A 14,968-nucleotide genomic window follows, 5' to 3' on the forward strand; every position below is an offset into this window, starting at 1 on the left:
ATCAAAGTATTTGTTCGCGAGAAAGATGTGTACAATGAGAGCATCCGGCGTTGAGGATGCAGCAAAACCGGCGGCCCACAATGCTTCAAGCGCAGAGTCCGAGTCGGCGACGCTGCCTACCCCGTCGCTGTGTGTTGCGATATCGGCGACAAAAGGCAAGCATCCCGGCTGGGTGAAGTGAACGTAACTCTGAAACAGCCGCCGCCACAGATTTGCGAGGGACTGCGCTGCCAAATCGCTAGCTGTCTTCGGCACAGACTTTGTCAGTTTCTCATCTTCATGCTTCTCTCCTGCTCTTTGCGATCCGTGGAGAAGTCTCGGCATGGCAGACGTACTTCTTTTGTGTTCGCTTATCTATTCTAGTTGTCGATTGGGGGAGCACGTGAGAAGATGATAACGCCGTCGTCTTTTCTTCCTCGATAGCCATTTGCAGCGCAGAAGGAGAGAGAGACCAAAGAAAAAGATGGAAAGGCCAAAAGACGATGGAGCGGGGAGGAAGCGGCAATAGCGAAGGAGTGGAAGAGGAAAAGACTCCATCGGGCAAGGCGCCCCGCAGCGCGTGGCCTGAGAAAGCTCTCGGCAAGACAGTACGAGTTACCACACAGTGAGATGCGTATTGGCTAAACGATCCTGCATTCACCGAGTGCGCAGAGAAGCGCAGGTGCTACCCCACGCGTAGGTACACATCAGTTCACCATGGTGTTGGCGAGCGCCAGCAAGAGAAAACTCGGCGCCTTCGATGTAGACTACTCTAGGTCCCGTCTTTCTCACTTTCTTGTGGGCCCATGGCGCCTGTGTCTTTCGGTTTTCTACCGATTCCTCTTCGCCAGCAAGAGACGGTTGCTATACATTCATGCAGGAATCAAAGCAACATACTGACACCCGCACATGCGGGGACACCTGAACACATAGCATGGTGCAGCCGTGCGCCGGTGAAAGAAAATAACGCGAAGGTACTATACATGTGTGTAAAAGAAACAGGTTTTACCGTTGGGTATGAGAAAGCCGCTTAGGACAGGGGGTGATAAAACGATCTGCGCGCATTCGCATTTACTTCCTGTTGTTGGCGCGCCTACCCGCAGCAATCTGAAGCTCCTTTCGTCGAAGTTCCAGGGCAGCGAGCTTCTCCCCCTCGAACTTCGCGTCGGCCATTTCCTGTGTGCGGTCTCTCTCCATCCCATCCAAGTCACGCAGAAGTGGCGCCAGCCGCTCGTTCTCAGCCTCCTCAAGGTGCTTGATTTGACGTCGAATTTTCTCTAATTCGCGGTTCAGGCGATCGGTGCGGTCCTTCTCCAGCTGGATGCGGGCGTCCATGTTGGTCCGCTTCATCTTCAGCTCTGTCATACTGTTCGTTACGCGGTCCTCGGTCTGTCGGAATAGGGTCTCTGCGGCGTCGCTGGCGGTGCTGGCCTTCTCGAACACGCGCTCCAGATCCGCAATCTCGCGACGAAGCTTCTCTGACACGACACGCGCCTCCTCACCGCGCCGCATCAGCTCCTCGCCACGGTCCCGTACCATACGCTTTTCCACCTCGATATCCTCCTCGGCGCGCTCCAGCTCGTTCTCCTTAGGCGCCAGGGCGTCGATGTTTGCCTGCAGCTTCGGAATGAGCAGCGTCTTGTTGGATGCCCTGTTGCGCTCCAACGCGCGCTCGATTGACATGGCGCACACGTAAGAAAAGTTATTGTACGCCACGTCGAGTCGCTCAAGTGTATTGTTAGTGCGAAAGCTATCGCTGATGGCCTCGCCCGTCGCCTCCAGCATCAAGTTGCGGCGCAGGTTGAGGTGACGCAGAGTTCGGTTTTTCTGCACTGCCTTCGCCATCTCCACCCCGCCAGCGTGGCCGATGCGGTTGGACGACAGGTTCCATGTTGTGAGGCATTTGTTCACTGCCAGGCCCTTCGCCAACTCCACAGCACCGCCATCCTTGACACGGTTGTTGCTCATGTCCAAGTGGCGAAGTGTGTGGTTCACGCAGAGGACGGGGCCAAGTGCCGCGGCTCCGATGTGATCAATGGAGCACTTGGAAAGATGAAGAGAGCTCAGGCTATGGTTTTCGTTCAGGCCCGTACTGATCGCCTTCACCCCCGCGCCAAGTGGGTTGCCGCTCAGTCGCAAGGTGGTTAGTGAGGCGGAAACAGACAGCACCTTGCCAACCGCGTCAGCGCTGCCCTCGCCAAGGACGTTGTTGTCCAAGTCCAGGTACTCCACGACATCATTCCCGTTCCGAATCGCCCCCGCTAGCGCATTGAGAAAGCACGCGCCGCCTTTATCGTCCAGGTGATTGCGCTGAAGTTCCCAGTGCGTCACACGTGCCGCCTCCAACGCCGATGCAAGGACGCGGGCCCCTTCATGGCCGAGGTTGTTGCTCGAGAGATTGAGGCGCGTGAGGGAGCCGTTGCGCTCGAGAGCAGAACCGATGAAGGCCACGCCGCCTGCGCCGAGACCGTTGCTGCTGACGTTTAGTCTGGCGAGCACCTCGTTAGACCGCAGCAACTCTCCAAGAGCCTCTGCGCCAGGGGTACCAATGTGGTTCCCGTTCACCCCAGCGCGCGCGCCAATGTCCAGCGAAATGACCGTGTTGTTCTCGAGAAGTGCTCGGGCTATGAGGACGCCACCTACGTGCCCGATATCGTTTGAGGCTACATCAATATGAACAAGAGTACGGTTTCGCTTGATGAGCTGCGCGATGAAGCGCGCACCGTTGTCGCGCAGGCAGTTGCCAGAAAGATCAAGAACACTGTAGTGGCTGTTGCGAGAGAGAACTGCCCCCAGCGCCTCAGCGGAGCAAACGCCGAACCCGTTCTCCGGCAAGCAAAAAAATCGGCCTTTGCATTTCGCGCTGATGAGCTCCATGAAGCGCATCTCGCGCTGCCATGAAGGAGGGAGGTCTTGGTCTAGACACCGAGCCTCGTAGAGAAGTCGCAAATCGTCGGTGGTGATGCTTACCTCGCTCTGCTGCATCTCGCTCAGCGCCCCGCACTCGCGCAGGTGGTCGAAGGAGACGAAGTTAGCAGTGTACGGAATACCCTCCGGTAACAGTCGCGGAAGGTTTGTAGTGTGTGCCTGGCAATCCTGCAGAAAAGCACGGCTCTTGGTGCTCTTGAACCTGTATAACTCGGCCTCGTAGCTGTTCTGCATCGACTTCGACGACTGCCCTATCACCGTCGCCGCCAGGCGTGGCAGGGAGGCTGTGACGGCTGGGTTAGCGTGGCGCGCAGCTTCCGGGGGCCCCGGAGCAAGGACTTGGCTGTCCATTGCAGCGTCCATGGCTGTCAAGCAGCGACAGGAAGTGAGGCGGCGAGGTGCCGCAAGAAGAGCGCCCACCAAACGAACGTGGAACTGTCTACTCTCCACTGTGCGCGCTGCACCTGTGTGGAGAGGGAGAACGAGTGGTGAGAAGGGACAGGTGCACGCTTGCACACACACACACACAACGATGCAACTCTACACCGTGACGCAGAAGAGGCAGGGATGTGGAAAACAGTTGAGAAAGAGAAAAGGGTTTTTTGAAGCACTTTCTTCTACCACAGAAAGGCTCCCATGAGAGAGAAGATGTATCTCCGCCTAATCCTGCGAAACACAAAACGGGCAAACCCACACAACTGTGGGGTGGGGGGGGGGGCTGCGAGAGTGTACGAACGCACATCCCTTGACATACAAAGCGCCTGACACTGAAAACACTGCACGCACCAGAGCAGATGTTTCTCAGCGACGTCCAATCCCAGCCGAGCACGCATACCACGAAACGCCAGTGCCTTCTACGGCACAAAGACAGCGGCTGAAGCGCTTTCCTGCTTTCCTTCCTCTTCTCCATCTTTCTCAGTGGTCTGCAACTGCGTCGCAAAAGCCCAACCAGACCTTCCGCAGTATCGCAGCCACGCACATCACCCACGTTCACGCGATTCATCAATGGTTACCGTCCTTAAAAGTCAACACGTACGGTTTGCGATAGTATGTTCAACTTCAGCTGCACTGCTTCGATGGGTGAATTCATCTCCCCGGTAGTACTCCATCACCACCCCCGCACATCCACTCTACAACTCCAAAAAAAGACACCGTGGTAGAGAGAGACGGCAGGTGGGAGTGCACGTGAAGACAAAGGCAGAGATGCACAGAAGCCACCATTACGAGGAAAAAAAAGACGGTGCGAAGGAGAGAAGATGAAGGCATAAAGAGCTTTAAGCACAGTGGGACAACTGTCCCCATACATCAATTGCCATTCAGCTCAGCAACCTGTCCCTCCCCCCGAGGCAACTCGATAAACACACGCACACCACAAAACCACAGTTCACCTACCCCTGCTGCCCTACACCCACGTCCGGCGCGTCTAGGGCGAGGCACGCCGCCCTTGAATGGGGCCGCGTGCCTAGCTGGCTCTGCATGTCCTTTCGCGCGTCCCCCCCTCTTCCCCCTCCGCCTTTGGCTACGCGCTGCGCGGTCGGAGCCCAACACCGAGGCGGTGGTGTCTGACGTGCGGGGTGGCAGGGAGCGGTCTAGGTGCATGCCGGATGTGCTCAAGGAGAAAGCTGGCCAGCCGCATCTCAGGGCCCGCTGGGTTCCCGTGCTCTGCCTGCATGCCGTGGCGACTCTCCACATCGCAGTCTGGGAGGCTCCATGGTGTGGCTCGGGGTCTCCCCGCCATGCCTCCGGCACCTGCGGCTCATCAGCCCACCCGGTCGGTGGTACGAGGCGCCGCCTGCTTGCACAGCACATGCGCTTTGGTGATGCTCGGCTTGCATCTCTTCCCGGCTTTTCCATCCATCACTCCTGCTCTGCTGACCTCTCCATGCCCTGTCTGGGTGTGATACACCATGCCAGCTGTGCTCGACAGCGCGTGCACACAGCGCTCGCACCTCTGCGCACTGCGGCCTGCTTCACGGGGACGCTGCTGTCCGTCGGGGGCTTCCTGTCCTCCATCCTCTATTACCGTCGATGCCGCAGGGAGGGGGCGTGTGTGTGTGTGCGGATGGCCTGCCCGCATGCGCCGCGGCAGGTGAGGCACTGCCACGAGTCTGTGGCAGCAAGGGGGGAGGGGCCACCCCCTCCTGCACCCGCACGCCCTTCACAGGCGTGGGTGGGTCCAGGCGGATGGGCGCCGCGGATGCACGCGTGCCTGCGCACGAAGAGCGCATAGCCCGTCCTCCTGAGGGAACACAAGGGGGGAGAGCAGTGGGCACCCGCCAGGGAAAGCCCCGGCAGCGCGCGTGACATGTGCACAAGAGCAACATTGCGCGCGCAACCGCTGCGTGAGCCGAGGTGTGCCTCGAGCGATCCGCGAATCCCGCGTAGCATACCGGGCGCGACGCCGGGCCGGGCGCCATCACACCACATCGCAGGTGGGAGGGTCGAGGCTCTGGCGGCGGTTTCGGCAGCACAGCGCTAGCGCACTAGTAGGCGGCACGCCCTCAGCACTCCGTGCTGTCGCCGCCAACCCACCCGTCGCTGCAGGAATCCAAAGTGCGGTCAGGTGCACGTGCACAGCTGGGTGAGCATCGTCCCCTATCGCCGGGCAAGCGCGGCTTCGGGCGATGTCCCGCCTGGCGTCTGAGACCGGTGACCAGGTCCGCCATAGCCACACCAACACAGCAGCGACGCAACAGCAGTGTTTGAACGCGCACATTTCCTCAAGTGTCGACACGATTTGCAGTGAGCTGACATAGACACGGTCATGGCCGCACGCCTCTTCGGCCCAGAGCAAGCCCAGACCTCTCCGCGGACACCAAGAGTTCACAGCCGCATACCAGGGCAGTCTGCAGCCTCTTGGCCGCTCCCACACAGAGAGTATGTGCGCGCGTGTGTGGCGGGATGGGTGGGGAGTATCAGACCCTGACATCACGGTGAGGCGGCCAGCCATTATCGGCAGCGCGGAGATAATCGGAAGAAAAAGGGCTTTGAGGGCAAAGTGAATGCCGCGTGTGAGTGCGGCTACTCTGGGCAGCAGCGAGCACTATCCATCACCATGCGATAGAACATATCCGCCTTTGTATTCTTTGCGACGTAGATGTTTCCTGTGGCAGCACCCTCAGCTGCTCGCCGGGTCTGCCCTTCGTTTGGAGCGTTCGCTTCCACCACCACCTCAAGCGAAACAGCCTCCACTTCCGCCAACCTCCGCTCAATGGCATACGCGGCCGTCAGCACGTCCCACGCGTAGTACCCGTCATTGGGGCGAACCAGCTCAAAGTGTGTGCAGCTTGCCCAAGCAGAGCCGACGAACTGGGACAGTAGATACTTGTTCTGTGCACCGAACTTCTGCACCACTTCTGACGTCACCGGCACTGAGTTGGTTGAGTCGAGCGAGAATATGACCTTCTTGAGGTGCGGGCACATGAGCACCGTTTTGGCCGCCGCAGGATCCCAAAAGATGTTCCACTCCGCGCTGCCATCGGTACGGCGGTCGATGAAAACGTTGCCCTTCACGTCGACTGCGCCACCCATGATGATGCACTCCTCCACGTTCTTGCAGAACTCCTCGCCATACTTCTCGATGCACCACGCTACGCATGACAACGGCCCGGTCACGCAGATAGTCACCTTCTCCGGGGAGGACATCACCAGTTGAGCCATAGCCTCCTCTCCCACCAGTGCATCGTTCTCGTCCCGCACGGCTTCCCAGATGGCCACATGCTCGGGAATATTGACGCACGGCAGGTCATCCATGTTCTTTGAGCTCCACCGCCACTCCGACGGGAATGGATTGACCCCTTTGAAGGACGTCTTCGCGACCGGGAAAAGTCCCGTTGCTTTCCTGGCGTGCATCATGGCCATCAACTTACCCGAGACGCTGAATGCTTGGTCCACGAAGCAGTCGGCGTCCGTGACAATGCAGCCGATCACCTTCACTGCCTCCGGATTTCCCAGCAGTAGTGCCAGTGCAACCAGGTCGTCGTGGCCACCATCATGGTCGATAATGACAGGTTTGGGAGGCATTGTTTTCCTTTTGAGCACAGAATCGTAAGAGCTTCTCAATCAGAGGGCCACTTCTGCAGGAGGACGAAGGTAAAACGCGCACGCACCATGTAAGTTCAACGGATGTCCTTTCTTTCCCTTTGCAGCTCGGGCCTGCGGTGGTTCTGTTGGTCGTGCGACACCAAGATGGAGGGGCGTCTTTTGATAGTGTTTCCTTCAGAAAAAAAAAGGAAACACGGGAAGATGGGAAGATGGGGAGCGGCGGAGCGGAGGTGGAAGCGGCAGAGGAGAGTCACGAAGAAGCTCCTCCCTGAGTGTGCTGGCGCGACTGTCACGCACAAACGACTGGAGACGCGTCTTCAGGGGTAGAAGACGATGCAAAACGCAATGGGTGAGTGGGGCAAGAGAGATGGAAGGCTACAGTTCCACACCGGGAATAAAGTCGGCCGACAGCTGTTGAGACAACTCTGCGAAACCTACGCTTTAGCCCACAGTTGCAGCGCCGTCAGCCAAAGGTCACCCTGCAGTACCTACGCTCGTGCGGAGCTAACCCAGAAAAAACTGCACATCATGTGCCGACAGACACGGAAGTGTCATTTATTTCTTTTTGGCCGTGCTCGCGTGTCCTGAGCGTTGACTACTGGCGACAAACTCTCCCTCTCTCCTCTTACCTCCTCCTCTCAGTCCTGAGTCGGCAGGTGAATGCGCCAGCGCGTGCGGAACACAAAAAAAGAGAGGGATACAGCCACATGTCCATCATTTACCCCATCCCACTGATCCCATTCCATTCCGGATCCCTCCAACGGTTTAGAACGTACGTCGAACAGGAATATTGCGTATGCGGCTGTGGTGTCGACGGTGCAGAGGGGGAGGGGGTACGGTTCCGCTGAGTTGCGACGGACTGATTCCCAAAAACTAGCTGTGTGTGGGCATTCTCATGCACGGCTAAGCCTCGCGCGGCCTCATCTTCGCGGAGGTCAGCAAGGAATACACCGGGCACCGATAGCGCCTCACGAGTTTCGAAGATTTGGGAAAAGGCGGAGGCCTTACGCACGTGGGGTTTCTGATTGCGGATCGCTCGATCATTCATGCTGCTAAAGGAAAGGGTGCAGGTGTCGGTGGAATTCATCCATCGCCTCGAGGCGGCTGTGGACCGATTCATGGACAGCCGCCCGCGCCCGCTGCCGGGGAGACGAAGCGGATGCTGCCATGGGATGAGTGACGGCGGGTCTGGCAAGACATGGATGCTGCCGCTTCTGAAGCGCTCCATTGCGGACCGACACACCCACAGGGGCGGATCCGCGGGCGCTCTTCCGCATCCCCTTCTCCGTGCTCGACACGTGGCATGTACGCAAGGCGTCACTGCAGGGCAGACACAGCGTGTGCTGGCTCATTCTGGTAGCGGCACCGCAGGCCCGCTGCTGGAGGTGTAATTGCGCTGCTCGGCACGCACTGCCCCCCGGTTTGCACCACTTCGGCGGCCTCACGCTCCGCACCGACAGCGAGCATCTGCACGAGGCTCCTCATCTGGGGACTGGCTCGCTGACGTGCCTCGTGCAGCGGACGAGCCACTACCGGCGACGCGCCATGCCTCTGGGTGGTAACCGTGGATGCCACGGCTGTGTGTGCATGGCAAGGTGGCCGTCGCGGTGACGCCCGACGGGAGAGCTGTGGAAACTGCTGCGTGCGCGATCCGCGCGGTGTGTCCTCGCCATAGAGCCCGGCGACCGTGTCGGAGGAACGTGTCGCAGCACTCGGGGGCCGACATGATGGAGCGCTGCGGCTGACGCAGCTGCGCGGCCGGCTGCGTCTTCTCCGTGGTGAGTGAGGAAGAGGGTCTGGTGAGGAGACGGCCTGTACTATGGCAGCGGAGGTATACGTGGCCGGCGTCCGACTGACCTGCTCGCCGTGGCTCTGCGTGCTGTGCGACGCTGGTGGAGTGGCGGACCGAAAAGCGTCGCTCTCCCCGGGACCCGTGCCTGAGGGGCTGATGCCCCCAGCCGTGTTGGGCGCCGCTGGCAGGAGGGTCTATCGGCTGGGAGCTGGGTCAGTGAGGTGAAGCGTTACCCCCTGAAGCGATGCAGGTGGCGGCAGCACCATTGGCTGGTCGCCCCCTGCAACACCGCGCGACGTGCTAGGCATGTGCGAGTTGATGTGTGGATAGGCCGCATGCGGATTGCAGGCACGTGTCGAGCGGTGAGGCAGGCAGCGGGGTCGGCCATGCAGACGGCATGCCGGTCGAAGGTCCCTGTCCACCGTGACGAAGCTGGCGTCGCTCTCCCCCACGTGTTGCATGGGTGATGTGCCGCCGCAATGCGAAGGTCGTCTGCCTTGGAGAAAAAACTGTCGGAAAGCGGCGCGCGGCGTCAGCTGGACACATCACAATGAAGTAGCCCATAGGGTGTCTTGCGGACGACTGCGGCTCAAGGCTGGGCTCTTGATGGTTCCCGCTCACGTGGTTTTGTGGATTCTCGAAGGGGCGGGTCAACTGTCCCCCAATGGGGGTCGCATTTTGTTGCTGGGTGGCCGATCGCTGGTCTCGCTGTCCAGGGGGTGCCCAGGGTGAGCTGGACAAGGGGTACACAGGTGGGCTGCTGCGAATGGCACAACTGCTCACTAGGCCGACGACGACGACCGGTGCGGTGTACGGCCTCTGCACCGACGCGTCATTGCGCAAATGGGTGCCGCGTGCGTGAAGCGGGCCACAGAGCATGCCGGCGTCATGGGGCACGCGATGGGGACACGGCCCCGCCGACCGTGTAGGTGCGCTATGCATTTGCAGGCTCCCTTTCTTTCTTGTCTACTGGCGCTGCGGTTCACCCTCATGTACGTAGAACTTCTGGCATAGCTGTTTTATTCAAGAGCTACTCACACAGTCACGTAGCCATTGCCGAACTCCATGACTACACGCCTCCCTTGCCATATGTGATACACGGCCGGTTGCATAGAATCCTGCGCAAGCTCCGCCTCAAGGCCGAACCGTGATCCCGCCTACTAGGCGTGAAGGGGGACAACAGGCGGCACGGCGTGGCGAAAGAACGGAAGGTGAAAGGCCGGGTGTCTGCGCACTCTCGAGAGTAGGCAGACAAAACATGTGCGCTTATCTTTTTCCGTATGCAATCGACGCACTGTGTACCTTCCGGTAAGGCCTCGGTGCAGCGGTCCCCCTCCCATCTCACCTTTCTCGCCTCCCTCTCTCCTGCTCGCAAACGAAGGGAAGTACTCTATTCGACGGTGCGCCCTCTTGAGCAGGGGGCGTGGGTGGTGGCGGTGCACGCGGCCGAGACGCCACGGCGACGTGACGGAGTCCGCAGAAAAGAGCGCTGGCAGCAGAGGGAGTCATGTACGTGGCCAGAAAACGAGGAAATGGCGGAAGCGAGTAGCAACGATGGCTTCGTTCGTTTCTCTTACGTAATCGTGCGGTACGGGAGAAACTCAACCTCCAATGACTGCGGAACATAATCGCCTAGCAAGTCGTATGACCTCTCCGGCGTAACATCGCGGCGGAACTCTGTCACATGCTCCGTCCACAGGTGATAGCGGCCGATTTCGTACCACAGCAGTACTGTGAAGAGACCGAGATAGCCGACGTTCTTTCGAGCAGAGCCACTTTTGGCCATCAGCCGCGCGAGGCACCCGATGGCACCCATTCCAGCAGCAAAGAAACCACTTTGATGACCGACAAGCCCATTGTTTACTTTGTGCGCCTTGACGCTGTTGTAGTAGACAACGCAGATGGCAAACATGCCCATCCACCACTTCTCTTTGTTGCGTACCTTCATGGTGAGGCACGTCGCAAAAGACGAGAAGAGACATAGACAGGCGAAGGGCAGACCGCTTTTTGGAAGCACCGCAGCTGGCTGCAACACCGCGACACTGTGAAGCAGCGGCGCATACGCACCGGCGTAGTGGTACCCGCGTCGGTTGACGTCCTCCTGGTCGTCGATATCGAAGAGGAGCTTGCGCAGCGCAAAGGACCCACTCATCGTGTGTGGCGTGCCACCGAAGGTGCTCACTTGTTCTGTGACGTTAAGCAGGCGACGTGTCTGCCGGAAAAGCAGAGAGCGACAACAGTCAGAGATGCACATTCAATGTCCCCCATCAGCACGGCGTATTTGCACGGGCGACGTGGGGCCCGAAGAGAGAGTAGGGGAGGGGAAGGGTCCAAGTGGACAAGATACAAAAACGTAGCTGCAGCGCTTCAATGCAAAGCACCTCCTAGAGCACAAAAGCGGTATCATCATTAGGGGACACGTCGACCTACGTGGCCTCGCCATTCATCGGCTCCCAGCACCGCGCAAGGAACTGGCCATAGTGTCCTAGAACACTGCTTATCGCATCAGAGAACATGTCTCGAGTCAAGCGACGCACGGACGCTACTAATGCGCGACGCAGACATTCTGAAGGTTGGCACCGCCCCCTACGCTTTCCCGCTTCTCGCCCATCGGCCTCTTTAAGTTCCTCCACGAATGCCCCGCGATATGAAGGAGTTGAACGCAGAAAAAGACACAACACATGTAGTAGTACCTACACATGCACAGTAGGCACGTGAGCACCTGCTGCAGGGTCATGAAGCGTTAAAGAAAACCTCCCCCTCCACATGCGCATGACCAAGAAAAACGGCAACAAAACGCCGCGCTGCACCGCGAGAAGACGATTACACATCCGCATCCTTTGTTATCCATCGCTAAGAGCACAAGGGACATCTACGCAACGAGGCCCATTTGCTGACCCTCAACTTCATCACACTGTTGTGCTGAACTCTCGCCTTTGTCTCTCCGCACTCACGCGAGGCGGTTGCATTGCGCATTTACGGCGGCAGGTGCACACGCCGGATAGCTGTGTGCTCATAGCACCTCAGCAGCTCCCCCTCCCCTACACGTGTGTACCGTGCCATCCTCCAATTAATTCGGGTAGTAGCAAATTTACTCGTTCGTCGATCGCACATCCCCCTCCCATCCCTCTCCGTTCACTCCCAGTACGTAAAAACAAAAGAACGCAGAAACGATAATCCCATCGACGCCATCGGAGAAACCAAATCCCACGGCACGGATGAGGGACCTGGTCACCAGTCTCAGACGCCAGGCGGGACATCGCCCGAAGCCGCGCTTGCCCGGCGATAGGGGACGATGCTCACCCAGCTGTGCACGTGCACCTGACCGCACTTTGGATTCCTGCAGCGACGGGTGGGTTGGCGGCGACAGCACGGAGTGCTGAGGGCGTGCCGCCTACTAGTGCGCTAGCGCTGTGCTGCCGAAACCGCCGCCAGAGCCTCGACCCTCCCACCTGCGATGTGGTGTGATGGCGCCCGGCCCGGCGTCGCGCCCGGTATGCTACGCGGGATTCGCGGATCGCTCGAGGCACACCTCGGCTCACGCAGCGGCTGCGCGCGCAATGTTGCTCTTGTGCACATGTCACGCGCGCTGCCGGGGCTTTCCCTGGCGGGTGCCCACTGCTCTCCCCCCTTGTGTTCCCTCAGGAGGACGGGCTATGCGCTCTTCGTGCGCAGGCACGCGTGCATCCGCGGCGCCCATCCGCCTGGACCCACCCACGCCTGTGAAGGGCGTGCGGGTGCAGGAGGGGGTGGCCCCTCCCCCCTTGCTGCCACAGACTCGTGGCAGTGCCTCACCTGCCGCGGCGCATGCGGGCAGGCCATCCGCACACACACACACGCCCCCTCCCTGCGGCATCGACGGTAATAGAGGATGGAGGACAGGAAGCCCCCGACGGACAGCAGCGTCCCCGTGAAGCAGGCCGCAGTGCGCAGAGGTGCGAGCGCTGTGTGCACGCGCTGTCGAGCACAGCTGGCATGGTGTATCACACCCAGACAGGGCATGGAGAGGTCAGCAGAGCAGGAGTGATGGATGGAAAAGCCGGGAAGAGATGCAAGCCGAGCATCACCAAAGCGCATGTGCTGTGCAAGCAGGCGGCGCCTCGTACCACCGACCGGGTGGGCTGATGAGCCGCAGGTGCCGGAGGCATGGCGGGGAGACCCCGAGCCACACCATGGAGCCTCCCAGACTGCGATGTGGAGAGTCGCCACGGCATGCAGGCAGAGCACGGGAACCCAGCGGGCCCTGAGATGCGGCTGGCCAGCTTTCTCCTTGAGCACATCCGGCATGCACCTAGACCGCTCCCTGCCACCCCGCACGTCAGACACCACCGCCTCGGTGTTGGGCTCCGACCGCGCAGCGCGTAGCCAAAGGCGGAGGGGGAAGAGGGGGGGACGCGCGAAAGGACATGCAGAGCCAGCTAGGCACGCGGCCCCATTCAAGGGCGGCGTGCCTCACCCTAGACGCGCCGGACGTGGGTGTAGGGCAGCAGGGGTAGGTGAACTGTGGTTTTGTGGTGTGCGTGTGTTTATCGAGTTGCCTCGGGGGGAGGGACAGGTTGGTGAAAACATTGAAATGTTACTAGCATACCTCGGCGTCTGTGTGTGTGTTTCTTGAACACTTAGGGCCAAGCGAGGAAGGTTTAAAGCGAATGGAAGGCGTCGAGGAAGAGGATTCGACGAGATGCCAGCTCGTGGGTGGAAAGCGCTCTCGAGCCGTGCGCTTCACGTTGACGTTGCGGCACGAGGTTTTTTCGCGTCAGCTGAAGCTGCGCGGCCTTTTCTCTTAGCGTCGCGCGACATGCGTGGCAGGTGGGAGAGGGGGCTGACTCCTCCCAAATCACTGTGTGTTCGCTGCCTCTACTTGCTCACACTCGCACACAAGTACCTCACAAGAGACTCTTGTGGGATGCTAGCGCGCTCTTCACGGTTTCGTACGTCACCATCATGATGGCGCCAGAGGGAGCTGTGTAGAGGATGCGCGGTACAACACCAGAATAGACGCCGCGCACTCCTCGTAGCTGGATCAACTCACTCAGAGTGTGACGGAAGCCCATCCCGTGACCGAGCTGAAGATGTGTTTTGACCGTGTCAAAGGGGAATGAGACAACCGCCGCGCACGCGCCTGCCACAAAGCCAGCGGCCATGTAGTCTACCGTCATCTCGTCTTCGCGGTTGCGCACGTTGCCATGCCCGCGAGACGCAAGGAAACCCTCGTAGGCGAGCCAGTAGGCCGAGAAATGAGGAATATTCATTATCACCGTCGTCGGCAACGAAGCGAAAAGGGCCCCGACGCCTTCGGTTCGCACAATTCGCCTGGCACACTCTACCGAGCTACTAAAGCAGCGGTGCTTGTCCATTTGCATCCGTTGCTTAATCACGTCGAACGGCGTAGATACCGTGTCGTGGGCGACAGTGGAAAACGAAGCCGCAGCAGCGATGCCCATGTTGGTGTCGTCGCCAAAGAGGCGCTTGAGGGCCTCGTACACGCTGAAGTACGCACCATGCGCTGGAATCGCTGACACGAGCACCGGCACGCATCCGCGATAGAGGTGTGTTAGCCGCTCGTGGTTCCACAAGTGTCTCACAACGTGGCAGATACTTCGCGCACCCCCGCCCTGCATGCGCGTCTTGATCGTGTCGCAGGGAAACATTACAAAGTGCTCCGCGAAGCCAGCAATACCGCCTGCAGCCAGCTCCTCCAATGAGAATTGAAGCGCGCCATGCTGGGCCGCGGAGGTGGTGGGTGAGGTGCTGCCAGACATGCACTTCACCGCGGGTAATTACGCTGTCACTCTAGGAGACGCAAAAAGACGCAAACTGTGTACTGCTGTCAGATCCGCTGCTGAAAGCATTGTGTGGGAGGAGTACGGAGCAGAGAGAAAGGGTGTGTTCAAGCCAGTGTGAGAGCGGTTGCGTCGATAGTCGCCGAGTTGCCGTGGCCAGCAGAGGACAAGGATATGAACGAAAAGCGGAATAACAGAGATCATCAGCGAATGAGAAGAGGACGGTGGTGAGGGTGGGGGGGGGAGAAGTCACAAAAGACGCCGATATTGTCCTCGTGCGTGTTTTGACGGCGAAAAGCTCCCATCAGCGAGGACGCTTCTGTCGGAGCGAGAACGTACCACGAAACGGCCATGTGTAGTCTCGTGAGTTCCTTTGTTTCTTTGCGCACAAAAGGCGCGAAGGGCGCAGGAGCGCTGGGAACAAAGCGCACAAATATGCAGG

General features: G+C 59.4%; 5 protein-coding genes across 5 annotated transcripts; all 5 read right to left on the reverse strand.

Annotated features, from left to right (window-relative positions):
- Window positions 1-324, reverse strand: LMXM_08_29_2820 (conserved hypothetical protein; the record flags this gene model as incomplete). Its single annotated transcript, XM_003872227.1, has 1 exon — window positions 1-324. A coding segment is annotated over one exon (324 nt), but the record flags the coding sequence as incomplete, so codon positions are not given.
- Window positions 325-1,050: 726 nt separating this feature from the next.
- LMXM_08_29_2810 (uncharacterized protein) lies at window positions 1,051-3,270 on the reverse strand (the record flags this gene model as incomplete). The annotated part of the gene is made up of 1 exon (XM_003872228.1): window positions 1,051-3,270. The coding sequence occupies one exon, from the start codon at window positions 3,268-3,270 to the stop codon at window positions 1,051-1,053; it is 2,220 nt and encodes a 739-aa protein (XP_003872277.1).
- A 2,658-nt stretch (window positions 3,271-5,928) lies between these two features.
- Window positions 5,929-6,930, reverse strand: LMXM_08_29_2800 (uncharacterized protein; the record flags this gene model as incomplete). Its single annotated transcript, XM_003872229.1, has 1 exon — window positions 5,929-6,930. One exon carries the CDS (start codon window positions 6,928-6,930, stop codon window positions 5,929-5,931), a length of 1,002 nt encoding a protein of 333 aa, XP_003872278.1.
- Window positions 6,931-10,316: 3,386 nt separating this feature from the next.
- On the reverse strand, window positions 10,317-10,895 carry LMXM_08_29_2790 (uncharacterized protein; the record flags this gene model as incomplete). The annotated part of the gene is made up of 1 exon (XM_003872230.1): window positions 10,317-10,895. One exon carries the CDS (start codon window positions 10,893-10,895, stop codon window positions 10,317-10,319), a length of 579 nt encoding a protein of 192 aa, XP_003872279.1.
- Window positions 10,896-13,629: 2,734 nt separating this feature from the next.
- LMXM_08_29_2780 (mitochondrial carrier protein-like protein) lies at window positions 13,630-14,505 on the reverse strand (the record flags this gene model as incomplete). The annotated part of the gene is made up of 1 exon (XM_003872231.1): window positions 13,630-14,505. One exon carries the CDS (start codon window positions 14,503-14,505, stop codon window positions 13,630-13,632), a length of 876 nt encoding a protein of 291 aa, XP_003872280.1.
- Between the last annotated feature and the right edge of the window lie 463 nt (window positions 14,506-14,968).

This window comes from Leishmania mexicana, chromosome 8 (genome assembly GCF_000234665.1).
Source record: "Leishmania mexicana MHOM/GT/2001/U1103 complete genome, chromosome 8".
Lineage (NCBI taxonomy): Eukaryota > Euglenozoa > Kinetoplastea > Trypanosomatida > Trypanosomatidae > Leishmania > Leishmania mexicana.